General features: G+C 53.8%; 6 protein-coding genes across 6 annotated transcripts; 4 read left to right on the top strand and 2 right to left on the bottom strand.

Moving 5' to 3' along the window:
• Positions 1–210: 210 nt before the first annotated feature.
• PG986_003277 (fad dependent oxidoreductase superfamily protein) lies at positions 211–1541 on the bottom strand (the record flags this gene model as incomplete). Its single annotated transcript, XM_066839499.1, has 2 exons — positions 211–1003; positions 1093–1541. The coding sequence occupies 2 exons, from the start codon at positions 1539–1541 to the stop codon at positions 211–213; spliced, it is 1242 nt and encodes a 413-aa protein (XP_066704563.1).
• A 515-nt stretch (positions 1542–2056) lies between these two features.
• PG986_003276 (short-chain dehydrogenase) lies at positions 2057–2981 on the top strand (the record flags this gene model as incomplete). Its single annotated transcript, XM_066839498.1, has 4 exons — positions 2057–2239; positions 2306–2467; positions 2517–2887; positions 2948–2981. The coding sequence occupies 4 exons, from the start codon at positions 2057–2059 to the stop codon at positions 2979–2981; spliced, it is 750 nt and encodes a 249-aa protein (XP_066704562.1).
• A 1432-nt stretch (positions 2982–4413) lies between these two features.
• PG986_003275 (uncharacterized protein) lies at positions 4414–5569 on the top strand (the record flags this gene model as incomplete). The annotated part of the gene is made up of 4 exons (XM_066839497.1): positions 4414–4435; positions 4993–5019; positions 5144–5418; positions 5474–5569. 4 exons carry the CDS (start codon positions 4414–4416, stop codon positions 5567–5569), a joined length of 420 nt encoding a protein of 139 aa, XP_066704561.1.
• Positions 5570–7531: 1962 nt separating this feature from the next.
• Positions 7532–9920, top strand: PG986_003274 (6-phosphofructokinase; the record flags this gene model as incomplete). Its single annotated transcript, XM_066839496.1, has 2 exons — positions 7532–8945; positions 8998–9920. 2 exons carry the CDS (start codon positions 7532–7534, stop codon positions 9918–9920), a joined length of 2337 nt encoding a protein of 778 aa, XP_066704560.1.
• A 247-nt stretch (positions 9921–10167) lies between these two features.
• Positions 10168–10887, bottom strand: PG986_003273 (uncharacterized protein; the record flags this gene model as incomplete). The annotated part of the gene is made up of 1 exon (XM_066839495.1): positions 10168–10887. The coding sequence occupies one exon, from the start codon at positions 10885–10887 to the stop codon at positions 10168–10170; it is 720 nt and encodes a 239-aa protein (XP_066704559.1).
• A 1619-nt stretch (positions 10888–12506) lies between these two features.
• Positions 12507–13580, top strand: PG986_003272 (galactose oxidase; the record flags this gene model as incomplete). Its single annotated transcript, XM_066839494.1, has 1 exon — positions 12507–13580. One exon carries the CDS (start codon positions 12507–12509, stop codon positions 13578–13580), a length of 1074 nt encoding a protein of 357 aa, XP_066704558.1.
• Between the last annotated feature and the right edge of the window lie 977 nt (positions 13581–14557).

Here is a 14557-nt window from a genome sequence, read left to right as displayed (position 1 = left end):
ATTAAGTTGACTATTGAAATCTAGACCAACTACTAGTGTGTGAGGCTCCCGATAAAGGGGCAGAGGAAGACGCGCATAAGTGAAGATGAATTCGATTCTTATCAGCGCTATTGGTATTTCACTGTGTTCTTTTCTGGCAGGCGCAGGACGTCTTGGATCCTGAGCCCTGGATTCGACAAAGACATCTGACAGAATGAAAGCAGCTTCGTCTTATTGGTCCTTCAGGCCCAGAGATGTGATATTCGCACTGAGCTCTCTGCCCTGGACCAGTTCCGCCAAAACCTTCCCTGTCCCAAGGGACATGCTGATCCCCCATGGGCCATGGCCAGCCGCTAAGTAAACCCCACCATCAGCGCCAGGCCGCGTTCGCATACTAGCACTAAGATGCTCGTCAGGTATGCGGCCGACAATCGGCAGCCCGTTCTCTGTCACGGGCCGGAAGCACAGTCCCTCCCGAGTCACCTCAAATTCGTCCGCGGCACCCTCCCTGGCAAGTATCTCTCGCGCCGTGTCATGGAGCGTCTGTATGGCTGACTTGGAAATGTTTGCCTTGGAGTCAGTAGCGAGCTCGGGCAGGGGCTCCGTTGCCGAGTTCAAGCCGGCAAGGTAGATCTGGCCACCTGGGCGCGAGAATATCTCCGGAGAATAGCCTGGCTGGCTTGTCATGAAAACCGCATGGCAGCCATGCGACTCCTCGTGTTCCTTGGCCCATTTCGGCGACTTCACAACCAGAGAGTGTCCTGCGAGGCTAGTTATGGGAAGTTTGTAGTTCGACGACGGAAACAGCGTTTGAAACACCTTGGGTGACCAAGCACCAGACGTAATGATGATTCTGGTGCATGGTATGTCCGTCTCCGTGCTTGATCGAGTATCTGCAATGCATATGCTGGAGACTTCGTTGCGCACATCGGTTTGGACCGAAATGGCCTTGGCCGGCTGATGCAGCTGAACGCCGAGCTTGAGACACTTCTGCAGAAGATGCTGTGAGAGCTGCAGCGGATCGCTGGAGCAGGGTTTGGCAATCTAACGTTTAGCTGCCGAGCTTCATATCATGGAAGGGTCGATGCGGCCTGAGAGCAAAGCAACACTCACAGTTGAGCCACCGTCCCCTCGTCACTAATGACCTCGACGGCATCGCCGTCGGCCCTCCTCAGCCACGGCGGCGCGGCTCCCTTGGAGGGGTTTCCGCTGGCAGCTTCGGCGCGACTAGCACCGTCACGACACCACACATCGACTTTCTTCCCGGAGGTCGTCGGCGGCGACAGACTGATCGAGGTGCTCTGAGCATAACCCCACTTCTCAGCACCATTGTCCTTCTCGGCCAGTTTCCGATGCTCCTCAAAGCTCAGCGCACCCAACTCTGCCGAGGCAGGTGAGTACCAGTTCTTCGCAAGGAAACCGCCTGCGTAGCCAGAAGCCGATGCGAAGAGCTCCGGGCTAACCTCGACCAAGTGAATGCTTGACGGAGGCTGGTGTTTGGCGAGGTAGTATGCGGTTGAGGTGCCGATGATACCGGCGCCCAAGATGACAGTGGCCGACATGATTTAGGAGATTTCGGGGCAAATAGGAGGTAGATAGGCGAAGGATTAGCATGTAAAGTCAAGTGTGTAAGGTAACCAAAGATCACACCCTCAAGGTTATTTAACCTGGGCTCACCACTGAGATCCGATGCAATACGGGGTTTGATGCACAACTTGGCTATGATCAACAGCTGTTCGTTCGTATCACGTCTTACTTATATCTGAAGCAACACAGCATCTGATAGACAGTATAGAGGTCTGCTTGGCTCCTCTAGCCTCCGCAATAGGATACGAGTACATGCATCATCCAGCCCGCTACCCCGCTGTCGTCATTGGATCCAGGGCGTTCGCATAGATCCGATAAGATAAGAAGATATGACCATTGATGCATTATGTAAGGAATGACCTAGGCGAGTTTTGGTCGTATCCACCGACTCTCGCAATGACTTGGAACGATTCATGGGTATTTAATTTGTCAATTCTTCTTCTATCTCAAGTCTCGACAGTAACAACACATCAAAGTCAAGCAAGAAACCATGTCAAAGGCTTTCATCGTAACGGGCGCCAGCCGAGGCCTCGGCCTGGCAATTGCGGAGATTCTGCTCAAGGCATCGCATAACGTGTTCCTAGTTGCACGGTCGGAAACGGACCTGCAGAAGATGAAAGACAGCCATCCCCAGGCCGTTGCCTACATGGCTGCAGATTTGAGCGACTTGACCGTAAGTTGCTCCCAACCTAAAGCTCCCGCCTATCCTGCCAACAAACCGACTACTGACCTGAGTCAGGTAGCCCCCAAGATAATCGGGGCGGCACAAGAGGCCTTTGGCAAGATTGATGGTCTTGTCATCAATCACGGAACCTTGACACCACTCACAAGAATTGCTGATAGCAATATCGAGGAATGGCGTCAGGCGTACGGTATCAATGTTCTGAGTGCTGTAGCATTGGTGAGTAATGGCCACAGCACCGTACTGTGCCTCGCTTACAGTCTCTCAGGTTAAGGAAGTCATCCCCGAGCTTCGAAAGTCAAAAGGTCGCGTGGTGTTCGTGTCTTCTGGGGCCGCCACAGGAGCCTACGCCGCCTGGGCCGCTTATGGAACAGGAAAAGCTGCAATTAACCACATCTGTGCGCATCTAGCGGTTGAGGAACCCGACATCGTAGCCGTCGCTGTATCACCAGGCAAGGTTGATACGACAATGCAACAGCAGATCAGAGAGCTTGGAGGCTCTGGTATGGAACCTGGCCAGCACGCAAGCTTCATCGACGAACATAAGAATGGCAAGCTACTCAAGCCAGAGCAGCCGGGTACAGTCATTGCAAAGCTGGTTGACACCGCCCCGAAGGAACTGAGCGGGAAACACTATCGGTACGCGTAACGCGCAGCGCCCTTGCAGATGAGAAACAAGGCCGACTAACTCTGTCACAGATGGAATGCGACCGAGATGTCGCCATTTCAGTAGAAGGCTTACTTGATACTATATCAAATTGTCAGCTTGGGTCCCAAAATATTAGATTTCACAAGTTGACAGAAAGGGGATTTGCTTCAGTCGAAAGATGAAAAGGCCTTATATGTATTCAGCATAGCGATGCTCAGGTTTAGCATGGAATATAGGTTCGTCATCATAAGCAAAGGGGGGATTCAAGGAAGTGGTAGAGAAAGAAAGCTGTCCGCCTTACACAATCTTACACCAGCCTTGATAGCACGCGAATGATGTGGTCGCGTTGACCCTCATCATGCCACTAAGGTTTGGCCATCAGCATTCCGCTCCACACCATGCGGTTGAAATATTTTCAAGAACGATGAGGCCATATCAGGTATTGAATAGAAGTCCATCATAGAATATCGGTATTTGATAGTACTTGAATATTGGACATCATGCGTTGCCGGCTGGTGTTCGCGGGGAGTCGGTACCACATACAGAAGAATGAATGCTCATGCTGGTTTGGAAGAATCTGTAATCCGACTGTTAATACCTTGGCCAAAGAGCAGCGGTGGAATAAATGTATAGCATGTTGTTGCGAAGAATCAGTCGGTCATTTGGCGTGACATGTCATTCACCATGGGCCATGAGGCGAAGGTAAGACTGGGGCGACAACCTTATCATCATGAAAAGGCGAGTGAGGGAGGGTATAGGTGGTGGTTTGTGCAACTTACTGTCTGACGACAAGTCCCCAGGTGAAAATTGTTAGCAGCTGGGGACACGACCAGAGGCATTGCGGCGCAATGCCCCGAATAATTCACAAGAGACGGTCTCGGACATGAGTGTCATCTCGCATGTCTATTAGGCATGTTGCAGAGTGATCCTAGGCCGAACAGCCGTGGAAGAGAAGGAAGAAGGTAGGGGGGAAATGTGAGAGAATGTTGTGTTGGAAGTTTGGAATATGAAGCAGAGAATTCCAGTAGGAAAATTTAAAGGTCGCGCGCGGCAACGCCAAGCCTTTTCAGGGAACCTGGTCCATCTAAAATCTAATGTTGCGCCACAGAGGAAACCACCCCCAGCCTGCCAGCCCAGCTGCCAGCGGGCAAGTCGAGACAAGGCATCAGCCACATACACCTTGAGCGAAGGCTACATAAACACTCGCTGATCCACCCACGGCCTGACTGCATACCTCGTGTGTAGTTGGAGCAGTTGGCACTTGCAGCTCATCTATCGATTGCGATTTGATGCATACAATACAGACCGTCAATATCAAAGACTCGACCTCAGCCCGTTATTAGGACAACCACGCAATTCCAGCAGCCTCGCGCCCCTGCTTTTTTTCTCTCAACCAACACCGTATTTCTTCACTTGGCAACCCTCATTCTGGCAGATTCAATTCAGCCATTTACTGTTTCCCCCCTCCCCCGTCTTTGCCGGGGCCGTCGAGTCGTAATACCATTCACAGCCCAACATGTCGGATCACGAATACGGAGGTGAGTTAGCCCAGTTCATGTCTTGCTGTCTTGAGCCTGCCTGTTTGCTGTGCTGTTTGTTCCGCCTTCGGCCACCACATTGAATGTCCGATTATTGCAAGTGCGCACAAGGGGAGTTTCAATACACGCACCGTTTGCACCTAACCTGCTTTATTTTCCCTTGTGGAAACAAAGAAGGCCTCACCTGGGAAGTGCAGAGCAGTGCAGTATGCAGTGCAATGAGTTGGTGTTGGTGTTGGTGTTCGCATATCTCCAGTCTGTAGGCATACATAACCGCACGTTCTCACCCCTCTGCGACTGCTCCCATTCGGCCCTGGAAAGCCTGGCACAGATCATCGTCTTGTTGCCAACGATAAATCACATCCCACCGGGCGTTCTCTTTCTTTGTCTCTGTTTGCCCCCTCGCCCTCACCAAGCGGTGCACCATTCTCCCGATATGCCCCACATTTCACATCAAGACAGCTATTGGATGAATTTCGACAATGGCGTTGGTTAATTCTCCCCTTTGGTTTGGCCTTTTATGACTTGTAGGAATTGAACTGACATTTAGTCTCCAGGCAACGATGACTTGTCTCTCCCCAAAGGTACGTTGTCCTCGATCCCAATGATGGCTTAACCAAGGCTTACGTGGCCTTGGCTGCTGCTTCCCGTATAATGTCCCCTAGATTGGCCCTAGACAACGAACACACGCTGATATTGTCTCTATAGCGACTGTCCAGAAAATCGTGACAGAGATTCTGCCCTCCTCGACCGGACTAAGCTTCTCAAAGGAAGCTAGGGACCTGTTGATTGAGTGTTGTGTAGAGTTCATCACCCTGGTCTCTTCCGAGGCCAACGAGATCTCCGAAAAGGAGGCCAAGAAGACCATTGCGTGTGACCACATCACCAAGGCTCTCGACACGCTCGGCTTTGGAGACTACGTTCCTGCTGTGCTCGATGCTGCAGCCCAGCACAAAGAGACGCAGAAGGTGATCAAGAACATTGTAAGCGAGCTCGTTTCCCCAAATTCCGCGCAATGCATGCTAACCAGATGGTTAGCGGACAAACAAGTTTGAGGACAGTGGCATGTCTCTCGAGGAGCTGGAGCGACTACAAGCAGAGCAGTTCGCACAGGCAGCAGCAAGACACAACTAGTGCATGTGATCTCCGGAGCGATTTCAGGTGTTCAGTATTCATCGTTGGTTTGACAGGGGCATTGCATGGCGTTTCATTGAGCGTAGGAGTGGGCTGGTATATCAATGGCGTTTTCGAGTCGGTTTGAGTGATGAATAATACAATCATCGACCCCATCCAAAGCTTGATCATAACGAAATCATCCGTAATCAGTTGTGTGCAATTGCAGCCTTATTCGGAGGATCCGACTCACCCAGCTAAGGTAGATGTGTGCATCTCGAAGGCCACAACAGGCGCAACCGGAGTGCCAAGTGGTAGTACTAGATGTACCCAACAGTAGCAGAGGGGGCTCATGAGTTGGTGGCCAGGCCTACTCTTCGATAAGAAGTAGGCAGTGGTAACTCGGAAAACGAGATTGAAACGACCCTTCTTCCATGGACGACGAGCAGAAACAAGTCAAAGATGGGTATGTAGAGTAAAACCTCTTTTTAAGCGGTACCAGGCTTGATCGGGTCGTGGGCGTCCCACCCTCATTCAACAGCATTGGGGATCACGATTGGTGTGCCGACCGATGCAATACGATGCGATGCGATGTTCACGGAATTATGCACATGGAGTCTTGGCATGATATATTGATCTGTAGCTCTTACTAAGCCTATTCGGACAATTATCCATGAGAAAGCAGAAGGCCCTGCGAGTATGCGGGAATTTTGGCAGGGCAGGTGGTGTGGTGCTTTGGCATTTCGTCATTGGTTGGAAGGGACCTGGAAGGGACCTGGACGGGGACACTGGTTGGCCAGACCAGCGCCGAGCTGTTCACCGACGCTGCAGTGGCATCGCGGCACTGACACGGCTTCATTGTGGGGGGCTCGAGTTTTAGCTTGGGAGGATGTGACTTCATTGAAGAAAAGTCTGTCTGACCCAGCCCAAAAAGTTCAGACCGTTTGTATGGGCTGAGCGTTTGCCCAGCAGGGCCCCAGCCGGCCGAACCCGACGTCACTTGCGAGCGAAGCAGTTGCGTAAGTGAGGGGTTTGTTTGCCATGGATGAAATCAATCAGAAGAGGCTGCCCAATATGCAAGAGGAAGTCATCTATCTGCCTACTCGAGCTGTAGGTTACATGGAGGTAGGTACATGTCCAGACAGGACATAGCGACACAGTCAAGGGAAAAGACGGGAGGGAGAGAGCGTCTTAGGTAAACTTTTCAGCCCTGAGTTCTGGCTGATCATCCCATTGGAAGCCTCAACCCAACCGAATCCGGGCAGATTTAGTTGGAAAGTAGCCAGACCCTTGTCCTGAACTTACGACATGGTGGTTTTGTTGAAAGTTGAAACTGCCCCGCGATCGTCGATAAGGCCGATAAGCAGCTCTCTTGCCTGCAGCAGGTGCCCAGCTATTTGCGTCACAGCTCCTCGACCCCTCAATCAGCCCGAGTTCAGACAGTGGTTGCACTGCAGCTCTATTCCGGGGGTGGTCTGCCTTCCTTGGCTGCGCTCATGGAATCTCCCATGGGAAGCCGCCCGGGGAACTCTCACTCATTTAAAGGTTAGAATCAATGAACTCTTCCGTAGCAGATGCGACTTGACTCATGAATTGAACTATCTTGCGTTGCGGTTTGCGATTCTCGGGCCAACAGAACTGCCTCGCCAATCTGTTTGTTCCGCTGGCATCAGTCGGACCAGCTGTGCACTCATATAAGTAAGAATTTCCAGCGTATCCGACTGGTCAGAAGGCCCCTTCCCTCTCTCCCGGCATAACCGCTTGTAGGTACGACACGATAATCGCCTGATCTTTTGAAATTATTCCACTGGTATACACGGGAGTCGCAATGGCCTAACTGTTGTTTTTGTACAGGGTTGCCCCACCTCTCGAACGATTATCCCACCTATTTACTTGCCTCGCGCGCCAACTGAACCACCTTCCTCTCACCTCATCCTCCCACATCCTACCACTTCACAACCACAGTCCGCAACACCAATCACCATGGCGAGCGAACCAAAACAGAAGATCGCCGTCATGACCTCGGGAGGTGACTCCCCGGGCATGAACGGTGTCGTCCGCGCTGTCGTACGTATGGCCATCCACATGGGCTGCGATGCCTACTGCGTCTACGAAGGCTACGAGGGCCTTGTGCAAGGCGGAAGCTACATCAAGAAGACAGAATGGGACGATGTCCGAGGCTACCTTGGCATTGGCGGTACTTACATCGGCACAGCACGCTGCATGGCTTTCTACGAGCGTCCTGGACGTTTGACAGGTGCCAAGAACATGATTCTCAACGGCATCAACGCCCTGGTCATCTGCGGCGGTGACGGATCCCTGACAGGTGCAGACAAGTTCCGGGCTGAATGGCCCTCGCTGGTCGAGGAGCTCGTCTCTACTGGCGAGCTCACCAAAGAGCAGGTCGAGCCCTACAAGAAGCTCAACATCGTCGGACTCGTAGGCTCTATCGACAACGATCTTTCCGGCACCGACGCCACCATCGGTGCCTATACCGCACTTGCCAACATCTGCGAGGCAGTCGACAAGATCGAATCCACTGCCACCTCCCATTCCCGAGCTTTCGTCATTGAAGTCATGGGTCGTCACTGCGGTTGGCTGGCTTTGATGGCTGGTGTAGCCATCGGCGCCGATTTCATATTCATCCCCGAGAAACCTAGAGAAGACAACTGGCAACAAGAGATGTGTGAAGTCGTGAAGAAGCACCGTGACTGGGGCAAGAGAAAGACTATCGTCATCATCGCAGAGGGTGCCATGGACCGCCACGGTAGCAAGATCACCCCTAACATGGTGAAGGATCTTCTTGCTGATAAGAAGGGTCTTGCACTGGATACACGCATTTCCTCTCTTGGTCATCTTCAGCGAGGTGGTCCTGCCGGTGCTTACGACCGCATGCTAGCGACCCTCCAGGGCGTGGAGGCCGTCAAGGCCGTCCTGGATGCTGCACAGGCCGTCAAGGAGGGCAAGCCCCAGCCCGAGACCTGCGTAATCACGATCAACGAGAACAAGATCACCCGCCAACCCCTGATGGCTGCAGTGGCTGCAACTCAGCAAGTTGCCAAGGCCATTGAAGCTCAAGACTTCGACAAGGCCATGTCTCTGCGAGATACCGAGTTCGCAGAGATGTACAGCTCCTTCATGATGACCACTGCTATGGGCCTCGACACCAGCATACACGTTCCTGCAAACAAGAAAATGCGAATCGGCTTCATCAACGTAGGAGCCCCTGCCGGTGGCATGAATGCAGCAGTCCGAGCCGGTGTGGCCTACTGCCGCTCGCGAGGCCATGAGCCTGTCGGAATCTACAACGGTTTCGCAGGTTTCGCAAGGCACCACGGTGACAAGCCTGAGGGTGCTGTCCGGGGGTTCGACTGGCTCGAGGTGGATGGCTGGGCCAGTAGGGGGTGGTTCAGAGATTGGAACCAACCGTGAGCTGCCAGAGGAATCAGGCATGGAGCTTATGGCGAAGCTCATCAAGCAATACCGATTCGACGCTCTCTTCCTGATTGGTGGCTTCGAGGCTTTCCACTCCGTCTCGCAATTGCGAAAGGCTCGAGAGACCTACCCCGAGCTCTGCATCCCCATGACTCTCCTCCCTGCCACCATTTCCAACAACGTACCCGGCACGGAATACTCCCTGGGATCTGACACTTGCTTGAACGAGCTCGTGAACTACTGTGACAAGATCAAGCAGTCTGCTTCTGCCACCCGACGACGAGTGTTTGTCATCGAGACTCAAGGTGGTAGATCGGGATATGTCGCAACTCTCGGCGGTCTTGGCGTAGGCGCCAGCGCTGTTTATATCCCCGAGGAGGGTGTAACCCTCGACATGCTCGCTGCCGACGTTCGCCATCTGAAGGAGGCCTTCCAAAAAGACAAGGGTCGTTCCAGAGCTGGTCGGTTGATCCTGGTCAATGAGAAGGCCAGTCGTGTGTACGACGCCAGACTCATTGCCAATGTCTTCAGAGAGGAAGCACACAACCGCTTCGAGTCACGGGATCTCATCCCTGGCCATCTGCAACAAGGTGGTATTCCCTCGGCCATGGATCGATGCAAGGCCGTTCGACTTGCTATTATGTGCATCAAGGAACTGGAGAAGTTCGGCCCCAAGCCGTTCGAGAACCCGGACCAGATCAAGAACGACCCCACAAGCGCGTCTGTAATTGGCATCCAGGGTGCGCAGGTCACGTTTACTCCTATGGAGGAGTTGGAGACTCGCCACACCGACTGGCAGAACCGCCGTCCCAAGGCGGCTTACTGGACCGACATGAAGGAGGTGGTAGATGTTCTGGGAGGTCGCCCAAAGTACCCTGAGCCGGAGAAGAGCTTGTTCGGCCAAATCGCGAAGGATACCAAGCGTGGACTGGCTTGATTGGGAGCAAAACCGATGAAACCAGGGGGATGATTGTTGTGATTGTTACATTTTTTATTGCGGTTATACCACTGGGTATTTGGCGGTTGTGACAGTGGAATTACAAAATTACGCTACTCTACCTAGGGACTTATTACTAGACGAATATCATGATTGAACGTAATAACTTGTGTTGCGTCGTGACTGTAATCTTAACAACCACGCTCTCCCCGATTTATCCATCCACGCTGGACACTTCATCCCCTTTTCAGAATGGGACATTCGACCCATCGTAACAGAAGAATTTGCCGCTATCCTCGGTGCTCAAACCAGACAGCACTTTCAACACGCCGCTTGCACTATCCTTGACTTCGACTTGGGCTTCGGGGCCTCCCATCTCCGTCTTCACATGACCCGGGTCCACACAGACGACAACGGCCTTGCCTCTTAGCTGGTGTGCTTGGTGAACCATCAACATATTGAGCGCACACTTCGAGATGGAGTATGGCGCCATGCATGGCTCAATAGTGCCGTCCGAAAGCAAGCTCAGAGAGGCCAGACCGGATGAGATGTGTGCAATAATACCACTGCCCTCGCGCAGGTAAGGCAGCAACGTCTCTGTGACCTTGGCAGGCCCCACGACGTTGGTTGTCATGTGGGATAGGAGCGAGGCGCCGTCGATGCTCAGTCCGGTCTGGCTTTGGGATTGTTGAATTCCGGCGTTGTTCACCAGCACGTCGATCTTTTTCTCTCCCAGGATAGGCAGTATAGCCTGGGCAAGAGTCGCGATGGAGGACTCGGAGGAGACATCACACTGGACAATGTGGCCGCGTCCCTCGCTCCTGGCGATGACATCTTTTAGATCAAATATGTCGGCGGAGGTGTCACGTACCGTGGCGATGACGGTGTTGGACGGGTTGGCTGTGAGTTGCCGGACATATTCCAGTCCAATGCCGCCCCGGCCTCCGGTTACAAAGTAGATGGGCATTTTTCTTGGCGATATTGATGGTTGGCAGTGCAGTTTGACGCTACGCTGACTCGGGACAAACAGCGAACAACGCTTGGTTGGAATGAAGAGTGATGGGTTGCAAATATGATTCCTCCAACTACGAGGAAAAGCATGCGGCCTCTGAGACCCTTATATACTTCGTCGGAAGCTTGCACTGGAGAAAGCAGTTTCAGGCCGAGGAGCTGAAGTCTGAAGCTGACTAAACGGACCACGATGGTTAGAGCTACTGTACGCAGCTGAGTACGCGCATTGGCAAGACTGGTAGGAGCAGCGGCCCGAGCCACTAGGTACAGAATATCCACGGGCATCATGACTCAATCGTCGTCGGACTAGGCCGAGTCCAACGTGCCCGGCGACTCGGGTATTGATACGGTGGTTCTATTACTCTCGTGGTGGACAACCTGGACAGGCTAGAGAGTATCTCCATACAGCGCTCCCAGCTTATGATCCAATTTTCTTGCGTAACATGTTTCGTATGCGTAATAGGGCAGCCGGCATCGGGGCTTCTGGCCACACCGATGTCGAGCCAAGAGCATTCTCTACTTCTCGCTGTACCCGTTCAGGTCGCATCTCCGCGACTTGGTATATCCCCAGCCTGTTGTCTTCCGGGCCTGTATATGGGCCGGAGTCGGATCGGGGTTCCAACCGGCTCATCATTGAGCGGATAGTCTGCCTGTGACTCACAAGCCGAGCGTCTCGGATGAAGATTAATGAACGGTTATGGTACTCAACTCCATGGTGGTCGTATATCCGCGCAAATCCATACTGTATATACATGTAGTTATGTGGAGACAGGTCCCGGGGTATGAAATGCCACCAGCGTCACACGACAGCCGATGAAGCTCGGCCAACGGAACGACCATTCTCAAAACCACGTCGAGAAGGGTTCGCGAGAAAGACTGCATAGAAGGGGACCTGCGCTTGCTTACGCTTGCAACGGAAAGGTCGGGAAGATGACGGTTCTTATGTCCAGGGCCTCACACTGGGCTGGGGAGTGATTGAAGAAAGGCAGTAAGGCTCGCTGCGAAGGCGTCTTACTGCCGCACAGGTTCACCTTCGGGACTATATATCTCGTTTGGGTGGCTCGTCTTTCTAAGCCGGAAAGGCCGGGTACTATTTTGAAGTCTGACCCTAAGCGACAGATTTGCAAAACATCGCGAGACTCAACTTATTGGACTGCCTGATTCGAGATATTCGCTTTTCATCTCGCTTAAAGGTTCATGTCATGAAGGAGGTAGTATTCTGACATAACAGCCTCGTCATCCATCGAGGCTCATGCTTACAGTTGCATATATTGGGAGATCCAGCGATAATATATAAACCCCGCATGATGGCCAGCAGGCCGCCAGAATCATTACCGGTTCTGCAACATTTTCCGCACATCTTTCTACCCGGATGCTACGCTCGACAAGTGGCGTGCTGAACGATAGGCTGCCCTCGAGTATCATCTACTTCTGCAAACCAGCCACCAGGCAATTAGATATATCCTCGATAGTCAAAATCCCCCGAGAGTGAGTAGAAGACATTCTTGAAGGGACATAAACCTTTTAGCCAGTTAATCACACATCTGTTCTATTCGAAGCATGCCGGTCCCAAGGATGCTCGCACTTGCCTCACGGCTGCTACTCCTCCTAACTTTGGCCACATGCTCATCCGCCGCAGCTGCAGTCCCTTACAAACAGCAGCCGTACCCTTACGCGGGGGGCCACTGGGAAACTCTACCCTCTTTGCCCCTGGGGCCCAGGCAGGAGAACAGCGTCGCTGCGCTGGGCACGGATGTGTACATCCTCGCTGGTATCACAACAGCCGCTCCCAACGACACCGCGTTCCCCTCACTCCAGCTCGTGCAAGCCTACTCCACCGTGAGCCGCACCTGGCGCCGCGTGGCGGACGTGCCCCTGCCGCTGAACCACGCCCACTTTGCGGCCGTCGCCGGCAAGCTGTACGTCCTTGGCAGCTTGACGGGGGACGGACCATTCCTTCCCACGGTAGCCAGCTATGAGTACGACGCGGGCGCCGATGCCTGGACGAGGCTATCCGAGGGCGACATGCCGGAGGACTTGAAGCGCGGGGCGGGCGCCGTCGGGGTCTGGAGAGACCGGTTCGTCATCGTCGCCGGCGGCTTGTTCGACAACAACCCGGTCACGGGGATCTCGCACACCTCGGCCAACGTCTCCGTCTTCGACGCGCAGACGGGGACCTGGCTGCCCGGCGAGGGCTGGCCGGCACTTCCGGACGGCGGCCGGGACCATGCCGGCGGCGCCGTCATCGGCGACACCATGTACGTCATGGGCGGGCGGTGCAACGGACGCCTCAACGTGAAGGGAGACGTGTTCGCGTTGGACTTGGCCGCGGCGCCCGAAGCGCGAGCGTGGGTGTCCAAGGCCCGCATGCCCACGCCGCGGGGAGGGCTCATGGCCGGCGCGGTGGGCGGCAAGATCTACACGTTTGGCGGCGAGGGAGACGAGGCGCACGGGGCCGGGCCTGGCGGCGTGTACGACGAGGTCGAGGCCTACGATACACGGACCGACAGCTGGGAGAGACTGCCCAGCATGGCGGTGCCTCGACACGGAACCGGCGCCGCGGCGGTGGCGGGGAAAATTTACATCCCGGGCGGCGCCAACCATACGGGAACAGGAGCAACTAGCGTGTTCGATGCCTACAGTCCTTAATTGTGCCAGGCATCGTGAAGGATACCGCAAGCTGGGACTTGGGGGTGGCTGCACTCCTGGCTATTAGAGTTGTCGCAGAAGAAGTACTCCTTATTGGTCCTTGATGCTGTATGCTCGCCGCAGGTGGTGTTTCGGGGCTTTCTTGACAGATTGGGGCCATTGGCGCGGCTAACCTAGGTGCTAGAATGAAACGATACAGGGCGGCTACGCCTAGCTCATGTCACTAAAACAATCCCGCCCTGAGGCTGCTCCTGGGACCGATTAATGACGGATGAACACCCAGATCAAGGTGCGATTGCCGCAAGAGCTAGGTAGGTTACGGTGTTAAGTGAACGTGGTCTGTATTTTGTGATCGGGATGCGTGATGGTTGCATCTGATTATCGGGACTTGCACGGAATGGTCAGCACACGTAATCGGGCACGAGGAAGGAGTGGTTTCATGCTCTTCTGCGGCGCGAGCTTCGGGACCGATTGAGATGATGACTGTGTACCTGTCGGCACATTAGGATACCAGGTCGACAGACTTACACGGAACCGGTAGTACCAGATCAAAACGGCGGTGGAGACTTTTGTTTGGGTGGAGCAGGGCCAGCGTTGCTTACTGTGAGAGAGGACCCCCGGGGACCACAAGATGCTGACATCTCTCCGCTTCTCATCTCCATATGCGTCTGCCTGCGCTTGGCAGGTCTGATATGCTGTTAGCAGCACACAGCAGATCCTTACGCGACTCTAGCCTTGGCCTGGAAATATGGCGGTAATCAGATGCAGCACTATTAGATCTGGACAGGGGACAGGGCAAAGATCGTCTGCGACATTCCTCTTTGGTATAGCAGGCCAGGAGGACTAATCTTACCCAAGTTGTCGTGGCTTAAAATAACTTATTACAATGCCCTTCTTTTTGGCGCCCCAGCCCTGATCCCTCGGAAGCCGAGCCAATCACGGCCGCCTGCGACAGCCTAAACTGGCTGCTAGCAGGG

The sequence above is a fragment of the Apiospora aurea genome (genome assembly GCF_038362705.1).
Source record: "Apiospora aurea strain CBS 24483 chromosome Unknown utg000002l_segment0_segment0, whole genome shotgun sequence".
In the NCBI taxonomy this organism is placed as follows: domain Eukaryota; kingdom Fungi; phylum Ascomycota; class Sordariomycetes; order Amphisphaeriales; family Apiosporaceae; genus Apiospora; species Apiospora aurea.
Note: the sequence above shows the minus strand (reverse complement) of the source record. Positions and strands in the feature narration are given on the sequence as shown.